The sequence below is a fragment of the Triturus cristatus genome, chromosome 5_2, assembly GCF_964204655.1.
Source record: "Triturus cristatus chromosome 5_2, aTriCri1.1, whole genome shotgun sequence".
Classification (NCBI taxonomy): Eukaryota; Metazoa; Chordata; class Amphibia; order Caudata; family Salamandridae; genus Triturus; species Triturus cristatus.
In genome coordinates this window covers 414,282,043-414,307,078 of record NC_140588.1, presented here as the reverse complement: position 1 = coordinate 414,307,078, position 25,036 = coordinate 414,282,043, and the positions used below count along the sequence as shown (strand labels likewise).

Genomic DNA, 25,036 nt, shown 5'->3' with positions numbered 1-25,036 from the left:
CAACGCATTTCACCCACACAGGGGCTTAGTACAGGCTGTGACGAAACTCCCATGTGATGTGGGTGAAACGCGTTGCCAAATAAACACTTTGGGAGATCTGATCTGTGGAGAGCAAATCGCACTTCGCGTCAATATTCTGAACCCTGGCTTTTGGACATACAATAATGGGCCCTGCACCTGTTATCTCACACCAGCCCCGCCCAGGTAGAAGTGACCAGGCTGCTTGCAGGATCACCATTTTATAAGGCAAAAGACTTTGTCCCTTTCTTTCGCTGCGTGGATGGCACTGTGCCAATCATATGCTTAAAGACTTTGATAGAAGGGCAGACATTTGAAGTGAGCAAATTTAGAGTGTCGCTGGTGATGACAGTGCTCTATACTGGAGCTGCTTTCCACCTAAACTTGAGAACTACCCAGAGTTCTCTGCTTTTTGCATAATTTATGCATCACTCTATACCTGAAAGGGTATTGTTTTGACTTGTACTCGGTGCTCCCTTGTGTCTGGACAAAGATATTCCTCTCTGAAGAGCTCTAATGAGAGCTAAACACGTGTCAGGGGTTGCTTTTATTCATTTCAGGTTGGCTTGGATGGTAGTTTACCAATCCAAAGCTGTAATACTGTGCCTGGAGTGGTAAAAGGCTTTAGTCATTTTACAGCCCAGCATGAATAGCACTGTGCTAATCCTATGATTAAAGACTTTGCTGTAGAAATGGCAAAAGACTTTGTCCCTTTCTAACTCGGCGTGAATGGCACTGTGCTAATCCTATGCTTAAAGACTTTGAAAGAATAGCAGACATTTGAGTCGAGCAAATTTAGAGTGTCGCTGGTGTTGAGAGTGCTTTATACTGGAGCTACTTTCCACCTAAACTTGAGAACTACGCAGAGTTCTCTGCTTCTTTTTTGCATGATTTATGCGTTACTCTATGCCTGAAAGGGTATTATACTGGGTGCTCCCTGGCGTCTGAACAAAGCTATACCTCTCTGAAGAGCTCTAATGAGAAGGAAACATGTGTTAGGGGTTGCTTTTATTCATTTCAGGTTGGCATGGATGGTATTTTACCAATCCAAAGCTGTAATACTATATCTGAAGTGGTAAAAGGTTTTGGTCATTTTACAGCTCGGCATGGGTAGCACTGTGCTAATCCTATGCTTAAATATTTTGCTGTAGAAATGGCAAAAGACTTTGTCCCTTTCTATCTCGGCACAGATGACACTGTGCCAACCCTATGCTTAAAGACGTTGATAGAAAAGCAGACAGCAGACATTTGAGGTGAGCAAATTTAGAGTGTTGCTGGTGTTGAGAGGGCTCTATCTGGAGCTGCTTTCCACCTAAACTTGGGAACTACCCAGAGTTTTCTGATAGAATATATATATATATATATATATATATATATATATATATATATATATATATATTACCTACTGGCGGTCGCCAGTAGGTAGTTATAGTTAGGACCACGTTTCCATAGGAAATCCGCAACATTCTATTTTGAATAACTTTGGCGCCGGTCGACGAATCCTCGCGAATTTTTCAAAATAGGTGGGGCGCTACGCTCCGCTCCTACCCTGAAAGTCTCGGGGGGATTCGTCAAGCGGGGGCTGAGATAAAAGGGGGGTCCCAAAACGCGTTTTTCCCATGCATTTTTCCATAGGACCTTTAGACAGGGCTACAGCCCGAACGGCTGAACAGAATTTAATGAAATTTGGCAGAGAGGTAGTCCCCAGGTCAAGGAAGTGCCTTTTGTAGGTTTAGTGTAAATCTGTTCAGTAGAATCTGAGAAAATAGCCTTTAAATCAATATATATATCTGTGGCAGCTTACGGTGCGCTTACCGTGCGCGTACGGTGGAGTGCGCGACCGCGATTCTGATTGGCTGTCAGATCTTAGTAAACATTCGAACCGGTCGAAACCAGGAAGCGGCGGCCGCCATTTTCTCTCTCGCACTCTGAGGGGGGAGCTGATAAACAAATGCCAAAAACATATAAATGGGCTGTTTAGACAGCGCCCATGCACATAACCATGTTAGTTGAGTCTTCAAAGATCCCCCAAGGCAAAAAACGGTAATTTTTTATTTTTCGAAAATTTCGCCGATTACGCTTACCGTACGCTTACCGTACGCGTACGGTAAAAAAATATAAAAAAAAAAAATCCACACTCTCTCCACCCCTTTTCAAATGGTGGCCGAAGGACACCATTTGTGCATGGCATATATGAGCACAGCATTTCCCCAAAAAATTTCAACAGATTACCTATCACAAGGAAGCGCATAATATGTCCTCCATGTGCGCACGGTGCGCGAAGCGCATCGTGCGTACATGGCCCATCTAGCATAACGTGGGCACGCAGTGCGCGTAGCGCACCGCGTGCCCACCGTGCGTGCACGGCACTAACTGCGTAAAGTGGGCACGCGGTGCGCGAAGCGCACCGTGCGCGCACGGAACGAACTGCGTTAAGTGGGCGCGCACGCCACGAATGGCGTAAAGTAACTTAGCATTTAAAAAAACGTACAAATTCACTGAAAAAACCATAGGTTTCACACACGTTATAGTTAGGAATTAGCATTTAAAAAACCTTGCAAATTCACTGAAAAAACCATAGGTTTCACACATGTTATAGTTAGCTGGAAATTTTACTGATAAAAAACCAATGAAATTCCCCCGTTATAGTTACTGTAGGCAACTATAACTCACGCGACCGTAATCCTGTGCTGATGACATATGTGTCTTTATGAAAAAAAAATATTTGTATAGCTAAAATGTAATGGAAGAAGACATGGGCAAATAAGTGTCTAAATACAGTATTAGCATCAGCAGAGGATTACGGTCGCGTGAGTTATAGTTGCCTACAGTAACTATAACAGGGGAATTTCATTGGTTTTTTATCAGTAAAATTTCCAGCTAACTATAACATGTGTGAAACCTATGGTTTTTTCAGTGAATATATATATATATATATATATATATATATATATATATATATATATATATATATATATATATATATATATATATATATATATATATATATATATATATATATATATATATATATATATATATATATATATATATATATATATATATATATATATATATATATCTCAAATGCTACTTACCAGTATGCATCTGTTCTTGGCATGTAGAGCTGCGGATCTACACACTGTGCATAGATCGCCATCTGATGTTGGGTCCGGATGTTTGCAGTTGTTTTTCCTCTGGGAAAGTCTTTGGAAGTCACGAGGTATGTGACTCCTCCCTTGGATTGGATTGCGCATGGGCTTCTGCTCCATCCTCAGATTGGGTAGCCGGGGAGGCAGGTGTGTGTGTGTGTAGATCTGCAGCTCTACATGCCAAGAACAGATGCATACTGGTAAGTAGCATTTGCCGTTCGAGGCATATGAGCTGCAGATTACACACTGTGCATAGATTATATAGCAGTACCCATCCTTAGCGGCGACCACCAGTATCTGTTACAGTGGTTTGAAACAATGTTTTGAGTACAGCCTGGCCCACACTAGCTTGTTGCTTAGTTTGCACACCTACACAATAGTGTTTAGTGAAAGTGTGCGGTGTTGACCATGTAGCTGCTTTGCAGATATCATCTAAGGGGATGTTCCCTAAGAATGCCATGGAAGCCCCTATCTTACGTGTAGGGTGGGCTTTAGGGGGAACAGATAGCGTTCGTTTTGCCTTGTGGTAGCAAATCTGAATGCATTTGATAATCCACCTAGCTATCCCAGATTTGGAGATGGGGTTGCCTTTATGTGGTGGTGAGAATGAAACGAACAGTTGTTTTGTCTTACGAAAGGGTTGTGTTCTCTCGATGTAGAAGAGTAAGGCTTGTTTGACATCTAATGTATGGAGAGCTCTTTCTGCAACGGTTTGTGGTTGCGAGAAGAATACGGGTAGTTCCACAGATTGGTTTAGGTGAAAAGGAGGAATGACTTTAGGGAGGAATTTCGGATTAGTACGGAGAACCACCTTGTTATGGTGCATTTGCAGAAAAGGTTCTTGAATGAGTGCTTGTATCTCGCTGACCCTTCTGAGAGAAGTGATGGCTACAAGAAAAGCAGTTTTCCATGTTAGGAATTGAAGTTCACATTTGTGTAGAGGTTCAAAGGGAGGCCCCATTAGTCTGGTGAGAACGATGTTTAGGTTCCACACCGGTGAGGGTGGCACTCTTGGGGGAATTATTCTTTTGAGGCCTTCCATGAAGGCTTTTATGGCAGGTACTCTAAAGAGAGATAGATGTTGCCTGTTTTGTAGATAAGCTGCTATGGCTGCAGTCTAATAGATGTGTAGGCTAGATTGCATCTTTGTAGGTGTAGTAAATAGCCTATGATGTGTTGAATGGACACATCTAGGGGATTGAAGTTATTGTTGTGACAATAGATCACAAAACGTTTTCACTTGGCTGCGGAGCAAGCTCTGATGGTAGGTTGTCTAGCTCCTTTAATGACGTTCATACAGTCAGGGGGAAGATTTAGGTAACCAAATTCTAAGATTTCAGGAGCCAGATCGCAAGGTTGAGATGAGCTGGGTCCGGGTGCCTGATCTCTCCATGGTTCTGGGTTAGGAGGCGTGGAGAGAGTTGTAATTTTTGGTGTGGTACTACAGATAGTTCCAGCAGTGTGGTTTACCATGGTTGTCTGGCCCAAGTTGGAGCTACTAGGATGAGAGTGAGGGAGTAGTGTTGTAGTTTGCACACCACTCATGGAATGAGTGGGAGAGGCGGAAAAGCGTACGCAAATCTGCCTGACCAGTTCATCGGTCTTACTCTCGTGAGTTGTCGTGGCATGTCCTCATTGTTCAAATCAAACACCCAAGTGGGTTGTGCGGCAGCGTTCACATCCACGCTGCTTGAATAGTTCCCCTGTAAACCGGCATCGTCTCCCATTTGCAGAGATGTCGGTTGGTGTCTCTGCTGGACGGTTGGAAACAGCCACGGGCTTCGCGGCTCAGGCAAGCCGCACAACATTCCACCAAACAGATGCCTGCTGCACAACCCACTTGGGCGTTTGATTTGAACAATGAGGACATGCCACAACAACTCACGAGAGTAAGACAGGCACCACAAGTACCATCAGGCCACTGGGGTGGCCACGCCCATCTGGGTGGGGATTCAGTATTTGAAAGGTGGTGCTGTAAATCGTCATGCCATTTCCTGCTAAAGTCCGGTGCCTTTGAAGAAGTGCTTTTCGCATGAAATGCGTCAGACAGGACTCTACTATGTTGCTACTCCTGTCTCCCCTACGCTGTTTTCCTCCTAAATAAAAGTGGCTGAATACCTACCTTCTCGAGAGGCTTCCTTCATAGCAGGCATCTGTTTGGTGGAACACACACACGAACACCCCCCCCCAATTTGAGGAATCTCCTCGAAACGGTCTTAATAAAACAAAACAAAAAGAGGTTCATCCACCTCGGGTCCTTCCTGGAGCGTTTCAGAATCATACGTCAAGCGTGGACCACAAGTATTTTCCATTGCAAAAATTATTAGAACAATACAGATAAAACGATTGAAAAACAATTGCACCAAATTTAGCAGAAAGCTAGTTATTTATCCAGAAAGTGTGTCTCTTTTTGATGTGATTATGTTTGGCCGTTTTAGAGAATTTAAGGTTTAAGAGGTTCTGTTCAATCTTTTCATGGAACCCCTCACTGAAATTCTCTACTCGTCTAACGTGCAATATCACATGTACGTGGACGACACACAACTATATCTCAAGATCCACAGCCTTGAAGACATCAAGTCGCTCAACACCACCCTCTGGAAAACTCAAACATAGCTGGCAGAAAATCATCTAAAACTGAATGCCCTTAAAACCGAATTCCTCCTCATGGCTCCCCCCGCCCAAGTACCCATATTGCAAGACTGGATCAAACACCTTACCGCACTCAATTGTCAACCTCTCATCGTTGATTCAGCAAAATCGTTTGGAATATCACTGGACAGTCAGCTCAATATGCAAAAACACATCAGCAACGTAACAAAGGGAGCAAACTTTCAGATAAATACTTTGAGAAAACTGAAACCCTTCCTGCCGGAAAAGGACTTCAAGCTGGCAGCACAAGCACTAGTCATCCCAAGAGTGGATTACGGAAGTGTTGCTCTCTGTGGCCTACCCAGAGCTGCAACAGCCCCTCTGAGAGCCTCAATCAACACCGCAGTGAGACTTATCACTGGCTCCAAAAGAAGCTCCCATATATTCCCTGACCTAAAATCCCTTAATTGGCTACCCTTTGAAGCCAGAATTCATCTGAAAATAGCTTGTATGGCCCATAAAGCCATTCATCACAATACACCCAGTTATCTGGCACAGAAACTGGTGCCCTCTTGTGGTGTCAGATCCTCAAGAAGTTCTATCAACCTTCTATTGAAACAGCAAAGATTCAACAAGAAGAAAACATACAACCAACCCTTTTCAGGGATGGCGCCCAGAATTTGGAATGCTCTACCCCCAGAAACCAGACTTAATCCCTCTACTGCATCTTTCAAAAAAGAAGTGAGGGCACTTCTCATGGCTAAACTCACTTGAACAGGGACTACTGTTACTCTGCGACCCAATGTATCCTCTACTCGGAACTTTACAATGTCCTCTGCCCAGCTAGAGACCCTAGATAATTATCTATATTATGCTTGAATCTCATTGAATGTTTTTGTTTTGTATTCTATACCGTGTGTCAACGATAGAATTATTATACTTGTACTGTCTATCTGTAATCTCTATGCTATTTACCTTGTGCCTCTGTAACTAAGACTCTAACCTGTAGAGCGCTCCGATACCCGCAAGGGTCTGGTTCGCGCTGTACAAAACTCTCAAAATAAATAAATAAAATAAATAAATAAAATGTATAGATATCCGTCTGTTGGGGCCTCAAGTAGCAACAAAATGACAAAAAGGGCAATCCGATTGATCAGTTATAAGAGGTACCCGTAGGACAGCACTATGACTGCTTGCGGCTGCAACATGAAGAAAAATGTTGCCATTTTAGAATTCGGTCCCAGAGTCCTCAAACTCAACACAAAAAAACCCTGATCCCCTAGCCCCTAAACGCCCCTCCACCTAGGGTAAACAGAAATTCTTTGGATTCGCCAGGGTCCCACAGGCCTTTCACAGGAGTCTGTGTGTTACCCCTCGTCCATCTGCCACACTCTCCCAGACTGGTACTTGAGATCAAAAATGTATATTCAATTTTATTTTATGTTTTTTAAAGTCTGACATGGGTCTTTAGCCGAAGGCCGTGCTTGGCAAGGGAGCAACCCCTCACTGCGCACAGCAGAGGAGTTGGTCACAAACTTATCATAATAAGATATTATTTTGTTTAAAAAAAGCATAGAAATTCATTGACAAAGCAAATGTTAATGTGGAATCATACAGGAGGAAGGTAGAAGGATTTTAACTTATGTTAAAAAAACCTTAGAAACTCACTGAACAAAACACAGTTTAAAAACCATAAAATTAGGGAAATTCTGTGTCGGGACCAGAGGCTCAGGCTATGCTCATCTCTTCCTTTATTTATCGCTCAGCAGCCTTAACAATATATTACATACTAAAGACTACAAATCCCATGTGTCTTTGTAATGATGAGAAAAAAACAACCTTAGAGGCAGTCCCACATAAAAACATCAAGGAAAAGCACTTCCTCTTTCTTCGCTGCTCAGCAGCATGATATGTACCTTTTCTAGATATTTTTTTACCTATTCTTGTAAGCTTACTTAGCTGGCCTTGTATTATAATGCTTATTTAAATGGCTTTGGTTTTATACACTTTGGGTTCGACTGTGCTTGCTTGTGAGCCGCTTGCAGGAGCTCCGGATCGATAAACAGGCGGCTGGTGCGGTCGACCTCCTCCTCCGTACAGCCGTAATCACAGTGCATTAGCTATAAGGAGACACGCCTGGCTGATATCAGGGGTGGTCTCCCTCTAGCAGCGCTCTGAACTTTTCAATTGTGCAGGAGAGCTCATGTGGTGCACCCCGGTTCCTGATAGGGGGCAAGGCACTTCAGATGCGGTGTTCATTTCAGCGTGTGTCTGAGGCAATGCAGTTGTTTTTCCTGTACTGTCAGCAGTTAGGGTTGCTTTTCCTGGCATTAGCTCCAGTATGTGATTAACCAGCGGACACGTTTTTTAGTGTGTGCAGTGCCCAGTTTTACGAGAGACAACAAATAGGCCTTGATCCATTCAACAAACAAGCCGTGTTTCATTCAATTGTACTCCCATTCAGTGTCTGGGGCTCAATATAATTGTGATCCGTTTCCTACCTGAACATGGCAGGTGAGTTTGATGATTGGGAACCCTTTGATGAGGAGCATTCGCTGCTCCCCTTCCATGTGGAATTGATGGAAGCCATAGATTCATCCCTGGAGAGGGCGGTCTCCTCTGCTCTAGAACCCTCGCATTATAGAGCTCACAGTCAGGTGAACCGTGGTACCAATTTCAGAGGAAGACTGGAGAGAAACCAGTTCGGACGCAAAATGGTCCTCTGAGGGCAAAGGCAAAGCCAAGGCATGTGCCAGTGTCCCTAAGACCGCTACCTCTCAAGATGCCTTAGAGAAGCTGCGCCAGGTCTTTCTCAAGCAGCACCTGGATGAGGACGCACAAGAGGATTCCCAGCTGTGCAATACCCCTGAGAACGATGCCTGCCCCCAGAAAGGAGCGGAGGACAATACCGGGAATGTCAAAGACCCAAATGGGAACTTGGATAATGACCCAGGCAACCGGAAGGTGGCGCCAAGAAACCCTGGCTGAATACTCCTCAGAGCCACGACTCCCCAGATATCTCAGGTATGCTCAACCCTGAAAACATATACCACCCCCACTCTGGGGGGATATGGGTGCCTGCTGTGGCGTCTTACGTGGCCAGCCACATTAGGAAGCCTATGGATCAGGAGGTGCGCGGCCACCTAAAGGCAGAATGCCCCACCCATCCCATGCAGATAAAGTGGCTCATACCCCAGAGATTGATGCCAGTATGGCAACATTCATCCCAAAATGTATCAAAGACCCTAAGAAAGGTTTGGACCGCTCTTGGCGGTCTTGCCAGGATAAAGTCCTGGACGTCCTGGGGCCTCTTACCGAATTCTGGATATGGCGGAGGATACCAGGAAGGCAGGCTACATGATTGACCCTGTGATTCTCTCGGGTTGGGCAGAAAGAGCCCTCTCTTTTCTTGGATATGCCAATGGTGCATTATATACTGAGCATTGACGTTCCTTGTTGATTAAGGTTGAGCCCAGACAGGGAGAGTTAGCCACCACGGAGGCTGGTCCAGTGGCAAAAGGGGGCCTCTTTGGAGAGCCATTCATAAAATAACTGTCCTGTTTTGTTAACACCTTCTCCTCCCTAGGTAAAACATAGCAATCTATTAAGAAAGTATTCAGCCAACAACTTTGTGGGGGGGGGGCGGGGGGGGGGGCGGAAGAGGTAGGGGGCGCTCCTCCGGCTGTTCATTAAACTCCAACCTCACAGGCCCCAGACAAAGCGTTCCATGCAATGGCAGGACCAGAAAAAGCATGGAGGGTTCTATCCCTCACGAGGCCGTGACAGAGGACGCGGCGGAAAAGGCAACTTCACGGAGCCAGCAACGCATCAGGTGAATCCCCCATAACGGAATATCCCTTTTGTTTTTTTTAAACCAAGGGGAGGGGGGGTCGGGGATGGGGGGGGGGGGGGGGGGAGGATGACTGTGATGGTTCAGCCACCAATGGGCGTCCATTACATGGGATGCATGGGTACTACAAACTGAAACCCGATTTTACATAGAGTTCCACAGGACACCACTTCAACTTTCACGACCCGTCTTATAGTTTTCTCACAGAAGGGAATACAAGTGGTGGAAAGGGAAGTGCCAGACCTTATATGAAAAGGGGCCATGGCTCGCGTGAACCTTCACCCCAAAGGGTTTCTCATCAACATCTTTCTAGTCGAAAAGAAAGACAAAGGGTTCAGACCGGTGATCAACCTGCGAGGTTTCAATCAACGGGTGGTGTATGCAACTTCAAAATGGAGTGCGTGCACCTTTTACAGGATGTTTTACTGCCAGACGACTGGATGGTACAGCTACATTTAAAGGACACCTAACTGACAATACCAATATTTCCCTCCCTACAGACTGTTTCTACAGTTTCAGTGCGACTGACACATTTACGAATTCACCTGTCTGTCGTTCGGTGTTCAGCGCCTTGGTGCTTCACCAAGCTGCTGAAACCAGCCATGAAATGGATCCGAGCACAGGGCATTTGTCTCAAAGTTACTCAACTCCAAATGACTCAATCCATGTTGCAGGAATTAGGTTTCATCTTGAGCGATCTGAAGTCAGAATATGTGCTGGCACAACGCATGACGTTCCTAGGGTTCGAAGTCGATAGCATGCGGCAATGCCTGCGGTTATCCCAACAGGAGATATATTTGATTCGCAGGGAACTGCGTCGTACGTTGGCGAAAGAAACCTTTTCCCTACACTATCTGGCTCGGATTGTGGAACTTCTGTCATACTCGATTCCAACAATCTTTCCAGGCCCGTTGCATTACTGGGCTCTATAGCGCCTGAAGACAACACACACATCTGGGACCGACATATACGCAGGAGATTTCCCTTTCCTCGGAAGCTACCATGGAACTCCTTTGGTGGCTCAAACATATGCTAGCTTGGAATGGGAGAGCCATTTCTCAGCCACAGATCTGGTGATCAAGTCGGATGCCAACTGACTCTGTTGGGATCCCTTTACAGGCATATCACCACAGGCGGTCATTGGTCAGGATACAAGGAGTCTCTCCACATCAATTGCTTGGAACTCTTGGCCTGATCCTTTGCGATTCGGAGCCTGCGGCCAACAGGGTGTCCTGCACCATTTTGCTGAAGATGGACATTATCTCTGCAGTGAGATATTTCAATTAGTTGGGGGCCACGAGATCCAAGATATTGGCAGATTTGGCCAAAGATTTCTGGAATGATTGCCTGACTCACAACATATCTGTCACAGCGGAATACCTGCCAGGGAGTCTCAATCAGACGGCGGAATGGCAATCCAGACACCTTCAGGACTACAGTGTCTGGATCTGGATCTCTTGGTTTTTCTGAGTCTGATGGCTCAATGGGGCCCATGTCAGGTGGACCAGCTTGCGTTGTACCTCAACTACTAGAGTCCTCGGTTTTTCAGGTGGTGTCAGATCCGCTTACGGAAGTAACAGGTGCCTTTCTGCAAGACTGAAGCCTGTTTCCGGGATATGCGTTTTCCCCATTTTCCATGATACTCAGACTCACAGCATTTGTCAGGCAGCAGACTGCGTTAGTGATCTTTTTGACGCCACGTTGGAAATCTCAAGTTTGGTTTTCAGTTCTTCAGGAACTTTTTATGGATTTTCCTATCCAGCTTCCCTTGATCACCCCATCTGCTGACAAACTCGAGCAGCGGCTTGCACCCTCTGTTTCAGAAGGGAACACTCAATCTTATGGGGTGGAAGATTACAGGGGATGCTGGGAAACCCCAGGCTTTTCGGCGAGTGCTTCCTCCATTAGGAAAGCGTGGTCAAACGATATAGATCTGCATGTCATCGGTGGTCGCACTGGTGTTTGCGACAGGGTTTGGATCCCATGGGGACAAATATAGTGCACATTGTCGACTAATTCTGACAGATAAGGGACTAAGGGTTGGCTAAGCAGTCTATCAATGCAAGTAGGTCGGCAATTTTGGCGGGGCAAATACCCATACATGAGGTTCCATTAGGAGAACATCCATTGGTCTGTAGACTGTTGAGGTGTATCCGGCTTTTTTTATCTTCATGGGTAGTTAATGTAGTACTAAGAATAGTGCAATCTATGCAGGATAATTCTTACTTTTCACAGAAGGAACTCAAAGGTAAGCTAGCGGTCCTTCTTTGTCTTATCTTGTGTAAACGTGAGTCAGAAGTACGAGCCCTGGAAATCTTTTTGTGTATGTTCACACCAGAGGGGTGTCATTTACAATTGCTCAAAGAACAAAGTCTAACACCAGAGTAGTCCATTATCTGTCTTTTACGGGTCACCCTAAATTATGCGTGGTCCGATGTCTCAGGGCGTACGAATATCGCCCTCCTGGTGTGTCGGAGCTCCTTCCACCAAGGGGGCTATAGCTTTGAAAGAGTTCTCCTTAGGTCATCCTCAGAGCAGCAGATTGGTCCTCAGACTCCACCTTTAAGGCTTTCTACTTCAAGCCTATCGTGGCATGGCTTCTCTGGTTGTTGATCAGCTTTGAACTAGCATAATCTGAGCCTCCGGTCCTGACATAGAATATTACATTTCCTATCTACCGTGAAGGAAAGTTTCAATTCTATTAAGGACGCAAAGGCAAGGATTAATCTCCCCTGAGTTTGGTCATAGTCTTCCTTACCCTCCCAGGATTTACAGGAGTCTATACGTTGGGTAAGTATATCAGGTTTCAGAGAATTATCAGTAAGACTTACCATGAGTAACAAATGTCTTGATAATTGATGGGTTGGCTATCAATGTATAACTTGACTTCTTTTTAACTTGTGTTGTTACTGTCCAGAAATTGTTGAATTTGGTCATAAATTATGCCCATTAGGTCTGACACAGAGTACTTTTGTTGTTTCACAGGGTCGGATCAGAAGCAAGACTATTGATAGAAAAGCGGGATGATGCGTATTTCGCCCAAGGAAAGAGGAAGTGCTGTTCCTTGATGTTGTTTATATGAGACTGCCTCTATGGTTGTTTTTTTCTCCTCATTACAAAGTCTCATGGGATTCGTAGTAATTTGTATTTAATATGTTGTTAAGGCTGCTGAGCGGTAATTAAAGGAAGAGATGAGCATAATCCTTGCCTCTGAGTCCTTAATAGAATTGAAACTTTCCTTCACAGTAGCTAGAAAATATTATATTCACCAGTTATACTTAAGTATATCTTGCGCAGCAGTTCTGAAAATTAAGGAGCCCATCATACAACCTTTTCCAAGTCATCAGTGAAGAAATATGTAAACTCATAAGCAGTGCACCACGGCGGTGCAAGTTACATTTAGGTAATTTACATAGAACTAGTGATTTTCAGGTGTTTTTGTTTTTAAAACAGTAGGTTTTTATTATTAGAAAACTTGTGTATAATAGCTCTACTTTAAACTTAGTTTTCCCCAGTGTATATACATACACACATTCCATTTAAAAAAAGTTTGAAGACTTTCAGATGCATTTCAAGCTCGCATATACTCAATTTCATACAGATTTACAAGTCCGACATGCAGCTGGCATCTTATCGATCGGAACTCTTGGATCTGCTGAGTATAGTCCGCTGGAGGCTCAGCTGATGGTGTGGTGTACTTAAACCAGGCTTCTTCAAAGAATAGCTCGGGAGCTACTAGTAGCTCTCCAGCTACCTGGAAGTAGCTCACCTGTGTGTAGCTCAGCCCACTAAATCAGAACATTTTGCTTTGGTTGATTTAATAAAAGTATTTCGAAACTTTAAAAAGGTGTATTCAGGATAAAAATGTGTGTATTTTCAGAACTCTTAAGCTTATGTTTGGAGAAAAATAGATTTCCAAAATGTATCTGATTTACATCAGTGTTGGTAAACCTCGTGGAGCTGGATCGCTCCCACCCACCGCTGGCTCAATTGGTGGTCCGTAGAGTGGCTAAGGCGAGATGGGACTGGCAGGAGGCTTGGGACCTGGTGGATGTCTGGCGGGTTCAGCAACCGTTAGACAGGGACTACTCTTTCTACTCGGTGCCGCATGACCTGCATGTCCGGCTTGATGGCTTTTTGTGTACCCCGGGAGCACTGGAGCTCACGCGCTGTAGCGAGTATCTGGCAAGGACACTCTCGGACCACAATCCCTGTCTGTTAACGATACTTTGGTCCCAGCAACGGCAAGCGATTCCGGCGTGGCCGTTGAATCCGATGACGCTAGAGGATCCCGTATTCAAGATGGAGCTAGGGGAGGGTGTAGAACGTTACTTCTCAGATAATTCAGGGACAGCGACGAGTAGAGCTCAAGAATGGGATGCGCTTAAGGCGGTGGTGAGAGGCATCTGCATTTCGTCCGTCGTCGGGATGCGCAGGGCTTTGCTGCAGGATATTGATCGGGCTGAGGGCAGGCTCCGCCAGGCGGACCTCGATGGTCACGTGACTGGGGGCACTTAAGGAGAGGTGTTGGCAGCGCGGGAGGAGGTGGCTACTCAGGTTGAGCGGCTTCGCAGCTACGATTATAAAGAGTATATGGTGCGGGCCCATGCTGAACGGGACAAAGAAGGGTCGTTACTGGCCTGGTTGTCTAACCCGGCAGTTCGGGGAACCCCTATAGTATCACTGTCTACTCCAGAGGGGGATATGGTCCATTCTCAAAAGGAGATTAATGACCAATTCCTGGGCTATTATACGATGCTGTATCAGAGTAGGTTGAGGGATCTGCCCGAGGGTCTGGACGCTTATCTGGAGGCGGCGGGGTTGCCGCACCTGGACCTGGATCAGGGCACGGCACTGGGGGCAGCTATCTCCCTCAGGGAAATTAGGACAGCGGTGAAACATATGGGCCGGAGGAAGACTCCAGGGGCGGACGGCCTTCCGGTGGAATTTTATGCTGCGTATTTGGATATCCTGGCGCCGCGGTTACAGTCGGTGTACAGTGAGGCGTGGGAACTGAGTAGGCTGCTGCTCACTATGAGAGAGGCGATTATAGTGCCGCTCCTGAAGAGGGGGGGCACCCCCACCGCCAGGACGGCGTATCGGCCGCTTTCCATGCTCTCGGTTGACTATAAGATCCTTAGTAAGATCCTGGCCACGCGACTCCTGGGTCACATGCGCACCCTGGTCCACCCGGATCAATCGGGTTTCATTCCCAGGAGCACTGCGACGTGCATTCGGCGATTGGTGCAGATCATGGGGGAGAGAGGGGAGGGTGCATCCGATGCCGTAGTACTGTCGGTGGATATCGAGAAGGCATTCGACAGTGTGGAGTGGCCGTACCTGTTCAGGGTGTTGAGGGGGTTTGGCCTGGGGGAGGATTTTGTGCGATGGACCAGCTTGTGGTAAGCATCAGCCACAGCTAGGGTTCGCACGGGACGTACTATCTCAGCAGCTTGCCAGGTGGGGAGAGGCACTCGTCAGGGCTGTTCTCTATCCCCACTTTTGTTTGCGCTGGCAATCGAACCTCTTGCGGCGCATGCCCGGCAGGGGCGGTTATTTGACGGTGTTTCGCTGCGTGGGGAGCTACATCACATATCCCTGTATGCAGATGATCTCCTATTGTATCTGGCTGATGCGGGGGATTCCCTGCGGGGCGCCAGAACCCTGCTCCGGGAGTTTGGTGCTTTGTCAGGGTTGCAGGTGAATTGGGCTAAGACCTGCCTGTTTCCTTTGTCCCCGGGTGTTCCGGTGCCCTTGACGCTGGCAGACCTGAGATGGGAGGCTGCCTGCCTGCCGTATCTGGGGGTCCGAATATTTCACGCTTCCGCCGACCTTTTTGATGGGAACGTGGGCGGAGCGCTGAGGGGGCTCAAGGGTAGTATGGCGTTCTGGCGCACTCTCCCTCTCTCGGTAGCCGGGCGGGTAGCGTTGCTGAAGATGATTGCGCTGCCGCGGTTGCTCTACTTTTTCCGTACTTTGCCGTTGTGGATCCCGGCCCCCTTCTTCAGGACGCTTAGGACACTGATGACAGGCGGCGGGTGGCATTGGCCACTCTGATGAGACCAAGAGAGGAGGGGGGGTTGGCAGCCCCAGATTTTGAGTGGTACTACTTGGCGGCACAGCTGCAATGACTTAAACAAGCCGTGGCGCGTGAGTTTAGAGGCCCTGACGGCCCTCAGGGTAGGGTCATCCCTCGTCACGTGTTGTCCTTTATTGTGCTTCGGCAGCGGCTCAGGTTGGACCAGCTTACCCTCGAGGAGTGCACCCTCCAGCTATGCTGGACTCGCAGTCAGAGACGGGCAGGTTTCGCGGTTCCATATGCCCCGTAAATTCCTCTGGGCATGTGCACGGCCCTCCCGCATGGTGGGGACTGGTCGGCGCTGGCTGGCTGGGAAGAATGTGGCGTTCAAATGATTGGGGACTTATACAGGGATGGTGCCTTGTTGCCCTTTCAGGATTTACAGCAGGCTTATGATTTACCGAGGGGGGATTATCTTCTACACGCCGCCTTGGTGTTGGGGATTCAGAAGCAATGGAAGATGGGCTTATCGGAGCCCCCGACCTCTTTGGGGTGCCAATACGTCACTATGGCGGCGGGTACGTTCAAGGCCATTGCCCGTCTCTATAGGCGATTGTCTACAGAGAAGCTTATACCTTTGGATGCCTTGTGGGGTAAATGGGAGGGAGATCTTGGTAGGCCCATCCCTGAGACGCAGCTGCTGCGACAGGCCTGGAAGGGCACACGCAACGCTAGATTTCAATTGGTTCAATTCTTCACTCTTCACAGGGCTTACTTAACTACGGCGGTAAAAATTTTGCACTACCTTGGAGGTTCCCACTCCTCATGCCCTCGGTGCAGAGCGGAAGGGGCTGATTTCGGTCATATGTTTTGGTCTTGTCTGGGATTGGGCTCTTATTGGACGGATGTGGTGGCGTGTCTGAATCGAGTGACTGAGCGTGAGCTGGACGTGGAGATGGGAACTTGCCTCCTGCTTTGGTTTCCGCACACTCCCAGTACTAAAATTACGAGCAAATTCTATGACTTGGGGTTGATAATGGCAAAGAGGGAGCTTACCATGCACTGGAAGGCACAGGCTGGGCCGAGCTTTCGGAGGTGGAAGGCGAGTTTCTGGTCTTGGGCGGGGAGCGAAGGGACGCTTCGGCTGCAGCTGGCCCGGCGGGCGGATAATGACAAGGCGCTGGATGCGGCAAGGGCGTGGGGAGCGTTGGTGGAGGGGCTCCGCTCTTTGGAGGAGTTGGATGAGGCGGACAGGGATCCCTTAGACGTTGACCGGATTGTGGGATCCGGGGAGGGGCCCTCTGGGACTGCTGGGGAGACTGCACCGGATGAGGCCACTTGAGTATACTTGGGAGGGGTCTGTGTCTGCACAATGTATAGAGGAGTGCTGGAAGGGTCAGGGTCGGAACAGGAAGTGTACATGGCAGGGGACATGGAGCCTCAGGCCCTCTGCGATCATTGCTGATGTCTTTTCCATTGCTTTGTGCTAGTTTGTTTTAGACCTCGGGATGCTTAATGGCTAAATTTAACAGGGGTTTGAGCAGGCTCGCTGACAGAGAGGGGGGGGTAGAGAGGGAGGGGGGGGGGGATTTAGGGTAGTAAAAGTTGAAGTTGAAGAACTTGCGTCTCCTGATATGTGCATTGCTGACTGGGCCTCATATAAGATGCTACTGTATGTAACTGTGAGTTATTGATAAGACGGTTGAAAAACTCAATAAAATACTTTAACAAAAAAAACAAAAAAATCAGTGTTGGCAAACCTGCCTGCAGCCCTGAGGTGATTACTGCTGGCCTTCTTGCATGTGGGGCCACTAATGTAAACTTGTCTGACGTGATCATCCTCGCAACACTAATCTTAGTAGTTTGGGATGATTAACCAAAAAGGTTAGAGACCCCTGATCTAAGCTGTACCATCGCTCAAACAATGCGCCTGAGAGATTCGCATCCCTGAAACAAAAACTGGAGGGATGGTTAGAACCTGTGAATGATGTTGACAGGAGGGAATTGTATCTGGCCCCACGCAAAACTGCAATATCCACTAGGATCCGGCTAATTCAGTTGCGCTACCTACACATGACTTACCTCACATTCCGACACTTGTGGCGTGCTGGCAAGCTTCCTGATCCCAAATGCTTTCAGTGAAACCACCCAGATGAAGACTTGTTTCATATGACATGACTCTGCCCTAACAGCGATCAATCCTGGGGCTGGATATCAAAATCCTTTAGCAGAGTGCTGGACAGACACATCGTATTGGCCCCTACAGTGGCACTGCTAGGCTTACCAGATTACCTGGTGGGCACAAGCGGGGAACGCACATTGGTGAGGTTGGCAGAGCCCCCAATCCTCCTCCGCCTAGTGGAGAAAGGAAATTAACTAGTGTTCGCAACAGGAGGAACCTGCTTACTTAGAGGGTGCCCCAAGAAGCATGTTAGTATATGGGGCAAGTGGTGGGAGTATTTTGGTCTGATGATGGAGGGTGGTGCAGTTCGGTGGCTGGGAATATGGCAATGTGGAAGGGCTAGGGGCAGGGGGTGGTTGCTGTCAGAAAAAGTTATAGTATACAAGTCTGTATGCAACAATAAAAACAATAAAAAATTAGTTATAAAAAAAAATTCAAGTGAGTAAGATTGTTTTATGCATTTAAAGTGGCTTTGCCATAAAAACTAAAATGTCAGTTTGTTAAGTTATGAAATTCCAAATGTAAGGGGCTACCTTCATCTACTGTCCCAAACCCACCATAGCAAGTGAACCTCAACTTCCATCACCTTTAATTACTCGAGACATTGCGGATTGAGATGTGTTTGAGAAACATTCATTATGTTAATTAGCGTACAAAAGGTTGTATGATGGTCTCCTTAATTTTCAGAACTGACACAGCAGAGCAGAGCATATAACTACAGGTGTCCAACTCAACATCCAAAGTATTAAATGGTCGCTGTAATTTCTTCTCCAGTGTCTCATTCGTACAAGGCACCTCTCTCCCTAATTTAAATGAGTATCAGGAAAGGTATCAAACATGCCTTTCAGAAAGCATGACCCCACTGTTGAGCTCAGATTTGCCTTCAAAATGTGCCACTAAAGACTGAATTATTGCTAAATGGAAAATCATTTAAAAGCAACATATCCTTTACAGCAAGTGCCACAGCTTTCTTGCGTGCTTCCAAGACCTAAATTTTCCATTTTAATCAGTCATGTTTCCAGTTAACGGAATGCCACTTGTCATTGAGCAGGACCCCTGTGGTTTCTCTCCAGGAAGATATAACTAAATGACTGTACAGGTGAACTGTAAAATATGTGTTGAAAACCTGTCTTGACCTCTCCAAGACACACACCACACAACAGCAAAATAACGTACCTGAACTGTGGGGCTCAGCACGATGGAAATATTCTGGATGTTCATTTTGGTTTCCAGTTCTTTTGCGATTACGTGGTCCATGTGCACAATGAGCCAGGACACAAGATAGTAATTGCACTCTGGTAAGTCCTTCAGTAGGCGTTGGCACTCCTGAACCCTCTCGCTGTCGGTGCTTTTCCCACAAGCCTCCTCGAAGCGCGGCATCAGCTCTTTGGTCAGCACGTTCTCGGGCAGCTCCCGCAAGTACTGCTTCAGCAAACTCGCCACCGTGTTGGGTTCATAGTCATCGAGGTTTGGGGACTCTTCTCGGTCATAGCTTGCTTTCAACTCATCCACCTTAGATTTTATACCTTGAAATGAAAGTTTGACCATTGTATGAATTAAGCAGTAGAAAGTATTCAAAAGAGCCTATTTTTGGTCATATAAGTATGCACTGGCCACCAAAGACACCTTCCAATTCTCATCCCCACCTTCCTTACAAAGGCAATTAATCAATACTAAAGGCTCGGGCACAGTAAACAAACAGTGATTTATCATTAGTATCCTGCAATATTTTACAGGAGATTTAAGCACAAGAATGAAAACAGACAGATTATTTTAAAAAGCCCCCTTTTGGGTCAATGTTTTAAACTTTGCTCACCATTAGTACGACGGAAACTATGAGCTAAAAGAAGTGTGGGAGTTGTATTCCACGCAAAACTAAAAAGTCTATTTAGTGCAGGACTAATGTAGTTGCAACAAACCAGAAACAGACCTCACCAACATACCATCTGCATATAGAAACTACATCAGAAACAGGAGAATCTCCAATCACATTTCCACAGAAAAATTTGAAGGAGGGCACTTAAATTTCTCTACCAGACATATTTAATTATCACTTACTCCCCCCCATACATTTCATTATCATTGGACCATTTGTACACATTTAGAGAAAAAAACAAAGAGAAAAATCACTGTTCTACTAGGCAGACAGTATATGCAAATTCGAGCTTCTTCAAGTCAGTACATAACATACCCGTCATAATTCCTCACTACAGTGAAATTCAAAACAAATACAGGACCCAACCATTCAGAATATAATTAACTGAACAAGATAATTAACTGTCCGCAACAAGAAGCCATCTCTTAAAGTTTTATCGGAATGAGAATATAACATTTTCAGTTCCTTCGTGACATGAGAATACCACAAAACCTTACTCTTAGCAATGGAAGAGAAAAGGTCTGTGAAATCATATTTACACTCATAAAAGTGAGAAGGTAACCAGTTTCAAATTATGTTGATCAGAAAGAGAGGTCTATTCCTCTTCTTCAAAAAACACACAACTATCCAGACACCCAACATGAACAAGCAATTGCAATACGGTAGAACTGATTTTAATGAGACAATGTATGCAAAACCTGGCACAAAGACATGTATTTCCATACAATACCACATCAAATCAACACATATTGGGCTGCCCACTGCTTGCTTGCTGTAGTGTTGTGTTGTGTTTGTAGAGATAGTGGGACCCCTTTGGTCCCTGACAGACTCCGTAGAACAGTGATGCAAGTGATTGGGTGTGCTTAAGAAAATTCATGCTGTTGTACGTTCAGTTAAGGGTTAGACTCTGAACAAAAAAGACGTGTAATACCAAGCTCCATGTATGGTGTGATCATTTACATGTACAATGCACATGTAGCTACCTCCCCAGCATATTATGCTGGGGCGGATGTTACAACTGGTAACTAGATAGGGGATTACATAAACCCGCAACCCGAAGAACAGAGGTGCTACTCTGGAGAGTTTGACATAGCCCAGCAAACTGCTTGAGCGTGCCACGTCTGCCTCAGTTGAGGTGAAAAATAGACGGTTGGCATCTGTGGAGTCAAAGCACCACTCAAGCTAGTGCTGTGCAGAAAGTGAAGGCCTTACAGAAAGTTGGTCTGTCATTGGCTAGAAATTTGCTGCTAAAGTAGAGACAAGATATGGAGCCACAGCCTAACTCTGAACCGTCATTCATACAGCACGACAATACCAAAGGTAGCGATAACCAGCTATAGGGAAGCGCCAAAGGTTGCGATTGCCAAGTGCAAGGAAGTACTAAATGTGGAAACATGTCTGATACAAAGAACCGCTAAACGCTAAAGGCAGTGGAAACCATGTACAATGCAAAGAGGTGAGAGTGGTGAAGATCCCGTGCAAGAAACAAAGCCACTACTCACCCCCAAAGAAGAAGACAGCGCCTCACAACCAGAGAGCGGGCGCGCCAACCGAAATGTTAGCACACAGCTAGTGATAAATGAAGGTGCCGGACCTCGTGTGCAGCAGGCGCTGCCGGAGCGGACTCCTTCCTCGACAACAGAAAGTTCCACGGGTTATGATGCTGCCACATTCCTGAAAACACCGCCACCATTCAATACTAGCAAAGAGCTGAATATTAGTGACCGATGGACTGCCTGGATAGAAACTTTCAATGATTCCATTGATGCGCTGGAAGAAGCAAATGACAAAAAGATCATTAAATAGCTAAAGCATTTGGCAGGTGAAGGAGCAAAAGAAGTGATAAAGAAAATACCACGCAGTGATGAAGTGATGTATCGTCAAATCAAAGAGGTATTAAACACCAATGCCAAATGTCGATTAAGAAAGGGGCATTTTCAGTCAAGAAATACAGAAAGACAGTAAAACCATAAATAAGTTTATAGAAAGACTTAATTGAGAGTTCAATGATGAAGAGGGCATGCGCCTCAGAATAGCAGATGGTTGTCTCTCAGATTCCTTCAGACGACGAACGCTGAGACACCCAGTTTAGAGTGAGTACTCATGGCTGTTAGATGGAAGAAAGAGCCAAAAGACAAGACGCTAACATAGAAGCCCGAACAGCCCAAAAATTAATCCGCACGGAGTGTGAAAAGTAAGCTGAAACACAAGGAAGAAGGACACAAAGTAATGTCTCTAAAGAAAATGAAGTTGTGTTTTTGATGTGGATTTTCCTTTCCACATGAAGGTAAATATCCCGCCACTGGACAGATATGCCAAGGCTGCAGGAAAGAGAACCCTTTTGTAACGGGTTGCAAAGGAAAGATCAAGTGTGTCATGTCGAGAAAACAAAATGGATGCCAGAAAGTTGCAGAGACGTTCTCACCACACCCACAAGGCCAAACAGCAACACCAGTTGAGGCGAGTAGAAACTGAACGATGTTGATCCTCATCTAAAGGTTCGTCACCATCATTGCCAAGCGACAGTCAGGAAGATGGATGTGCAATTTCAATGCTGACCACTGAACATCATGCACATGTAGGATTATCTTCTTGTAAGGAAGAATACTGGTTGAAGCGAGATCTACAAGTGAAATTTCAAAATGCATTTGGAAACTGTCCCAAAATCACAGTGAAGATGAATGGGTGCTCCATACCTTTTATCATGCACAGTGGTGCGTCGATAAACATTCTGCCAGTGGAAAAGTACCATTAACTGTCTCCAGTGCCCCGTGTAACCGCATCGAAAACCAAAGTGTGTACATGGGCTGCTTTGATGCCACTGCAAAGTCAAAGTTAGTTCATAGCAACTGTGGAGCATAAAAAGATGGAAGTACAAGCACCAATTCATGTCCTGCAAAGCACTTCAACGAGTGCATGTTTACTCCATTTCAGCGCGGTTGCTGACATGGGGCTGATTTCTGTAAACTACAATGTCAGAGCCTATCATGAGATAGTGAAGCAGTTTCCATCATTGTTTCATGAACTAGGAAGGCTTAAGACAATGAAAATGCAACTTCACATTAATGAGGACATCTGTCCTGTTGCTCAACGACATAGTCGAATTGCATTTCATTTACAAGAGGCTGTTGAGAAAGAACGTGAGACACTATTAAAGCATGACATAGTTGGACGATGCACTGGTCCGACGCCATGGGTGTCACCCATAGTGGCAGTGCCTAAGGATAGTGGAGGAGCCGTGCACATATGCGTTGATATGCGCCATGTCAAGAAGGCAATTGAAAGAGGAAGACATCCAGGGTCCACGTATTGCTGACATGATTGCACAGCTGAATGGAGCCAAAATATTTTCCCGTCTTGATTTGAATAAAAGGTATCACCAACTCGAACTGGAAGAAAATTGCAGGTACATTACTACCTTTTTGACTTATGTTGGTTAATTTAGATATAAAAAACTACGTTTCGGAGTGTTATCAACTGCAAAATTATTTCACAATGTCATTCATCGCATAATACAGCCAGTCACAAATGCTTTCAATTAGAGTGATGACATACTGGTTTTTGGGGTCACACAAAAGGATATGATTAAGCTCTCACACAAGACACACAATAATTGAAACCACATGGCGGCCGTGTGGGTAACCGCCACCAATAGGCCATGGGCGGAGCAATGCGCTCGCCTTTGGCCAATTGCATGCTGTCTTTGTTAAAAAGATGCACACAAAGGCCAATAGCGTGGGCCAAAACAAAAAGCACACGCACGAGCGTGTGCGATTCTTAGGTTAATTTTCGAAAGCCCTTACATTAAGTCTTCGCCAGAACAGCGCATGCGCACTGTTACAGGCTCGACCTAAAAAGTTGAAACGGAATTAAGGGCATGCCATTTGTGCAACTGCTTATCATCCAAAACAATCCTGCATCTGTTAAACATGTCTGATCTTCCAAAGTATGGATGTGAGAGGATTGCACTTGATTTTTTTGGACCCCTTGAGCATGGACGGCATCTACTATTATTTGTCGATGGAGACTCTTGTATTACCCTCATGTAAGATCTGTCAACTACTCGTGACCGAGTAATTGAGAGATTAAAAAATATTTTTGCAACATGGGGTGACCCTTTGATTTTGAAATACGACAATGGCCCACCTTTCAATAGTCGAGAATTTAAAGACTTTCTCACTCACCTAAATGTCAAGCATCAGAAAAGCACACCTTTCTGGCCACAGGCGAATGGTGTTGTTGAGCAATTTATGAGCACCCACAAGTAGACCGTTCAGCGTGCTGCACTGGAAAGGCTCGAACTTAAGTCAGTTCATCAATCTACTCTTCGTGCATACAGGTCAAATCCCCATTTTGCCACAGGTGAAAGCCCTGTCACCTTGATGTTTGGGATAGCCATGGGAACCAAATTGCCACAATGGAACACTGCTAACATTTTTAAACTTCGCACTACTGATTACGTCTCACAAACTCAAAATGAAGACCTATGCGGATAGACGCCGCCGTGCTCAAAAGCGAAGACCAAGTCATTGTCCGGCAGAAACGGAAACGCACGTCTGAAGCTCGCTTTGATGCTGAGCCACTGAGGATTGTGACTAGTAAAGGAAACATTGGGACTGCGCATTGTATTGAGCAGTCCATCACAAAAGATTCTTCTTCTCAACTCCCGCCTGGAGGTTCGTTGACTCCAGATGGTCAGAGTGAGACCCTTCCAACTGAGAGTCAGGAGAGCCAACAGACAGCACCTGTGTCTATGTCACTGGAACCTGCCGCGGATGCCTCTCCTACGTCTCCTCAACCACATTTCAATAAGATCTGGAAGATTGTTTCAAGCACCTCAACAATTCATTGAGGAGTTATGATGTATATGGCTTATGTTACTTACCCTGTAAGCGTCTGTTCTTGGCATGTAGAGCTGTAGATTCACATGCTTTTCATACTTCTGCCATCTAGTGTTGGATCCGGATGTTTGACAGTTGTTTTTCTTCGTAGAAGTCTTTTACATTCATAAGGTAAGGTGTTAGACTGTTTTCCCGCAAGACGGTGAGAACGGAGTATATAAGTGTAGTACCGAGATGTCCATGCTTGTATAGTTTGAATAATAATAATAAACACGTTTTCCAAGAAGTTCGACAACATTAGGAGACAGCAATTGTCATCATCGGCGGGGCAGATTCCGAGAATGAGCGATCCAAGTGAGTCGGAACTGAGCTCAGAACTAGAATCAGATCTAGAGGGGGCAACACCGCAAGAACCGAGCTGCAGCGCACCCACACCTATCCAAGAGTTTGGTTTTTTACGACTAGAAAGGGTCATGAGCCTGAGACCCAGAACGTCGAAACCAGAA

General features: G+C 45.9%; 1 protein-coding gene across 1 annotated transcript in view; it reads right to left on the bottom strand.

Annotated features, from left to right (window-relative positions):
• The window catches only part of RALBP1 (ralA binding protein 1), a 250,917-nt gene that overhangs the window by 118,044 nt on the left and 107,837 nt on the right, over nt 1-25,036 (bottom strand). Inside the window, exon 4 of the mRNA XM_085607330.1 lies at nt 18,990-19,339. Coding sequence (XP_085463456.1) covers nt 18,990-19,339 — 350 coding nt within the window. The remainder of the gene's footprint in view (nt 1-18,989; nt 19,340-25,036) is intronic.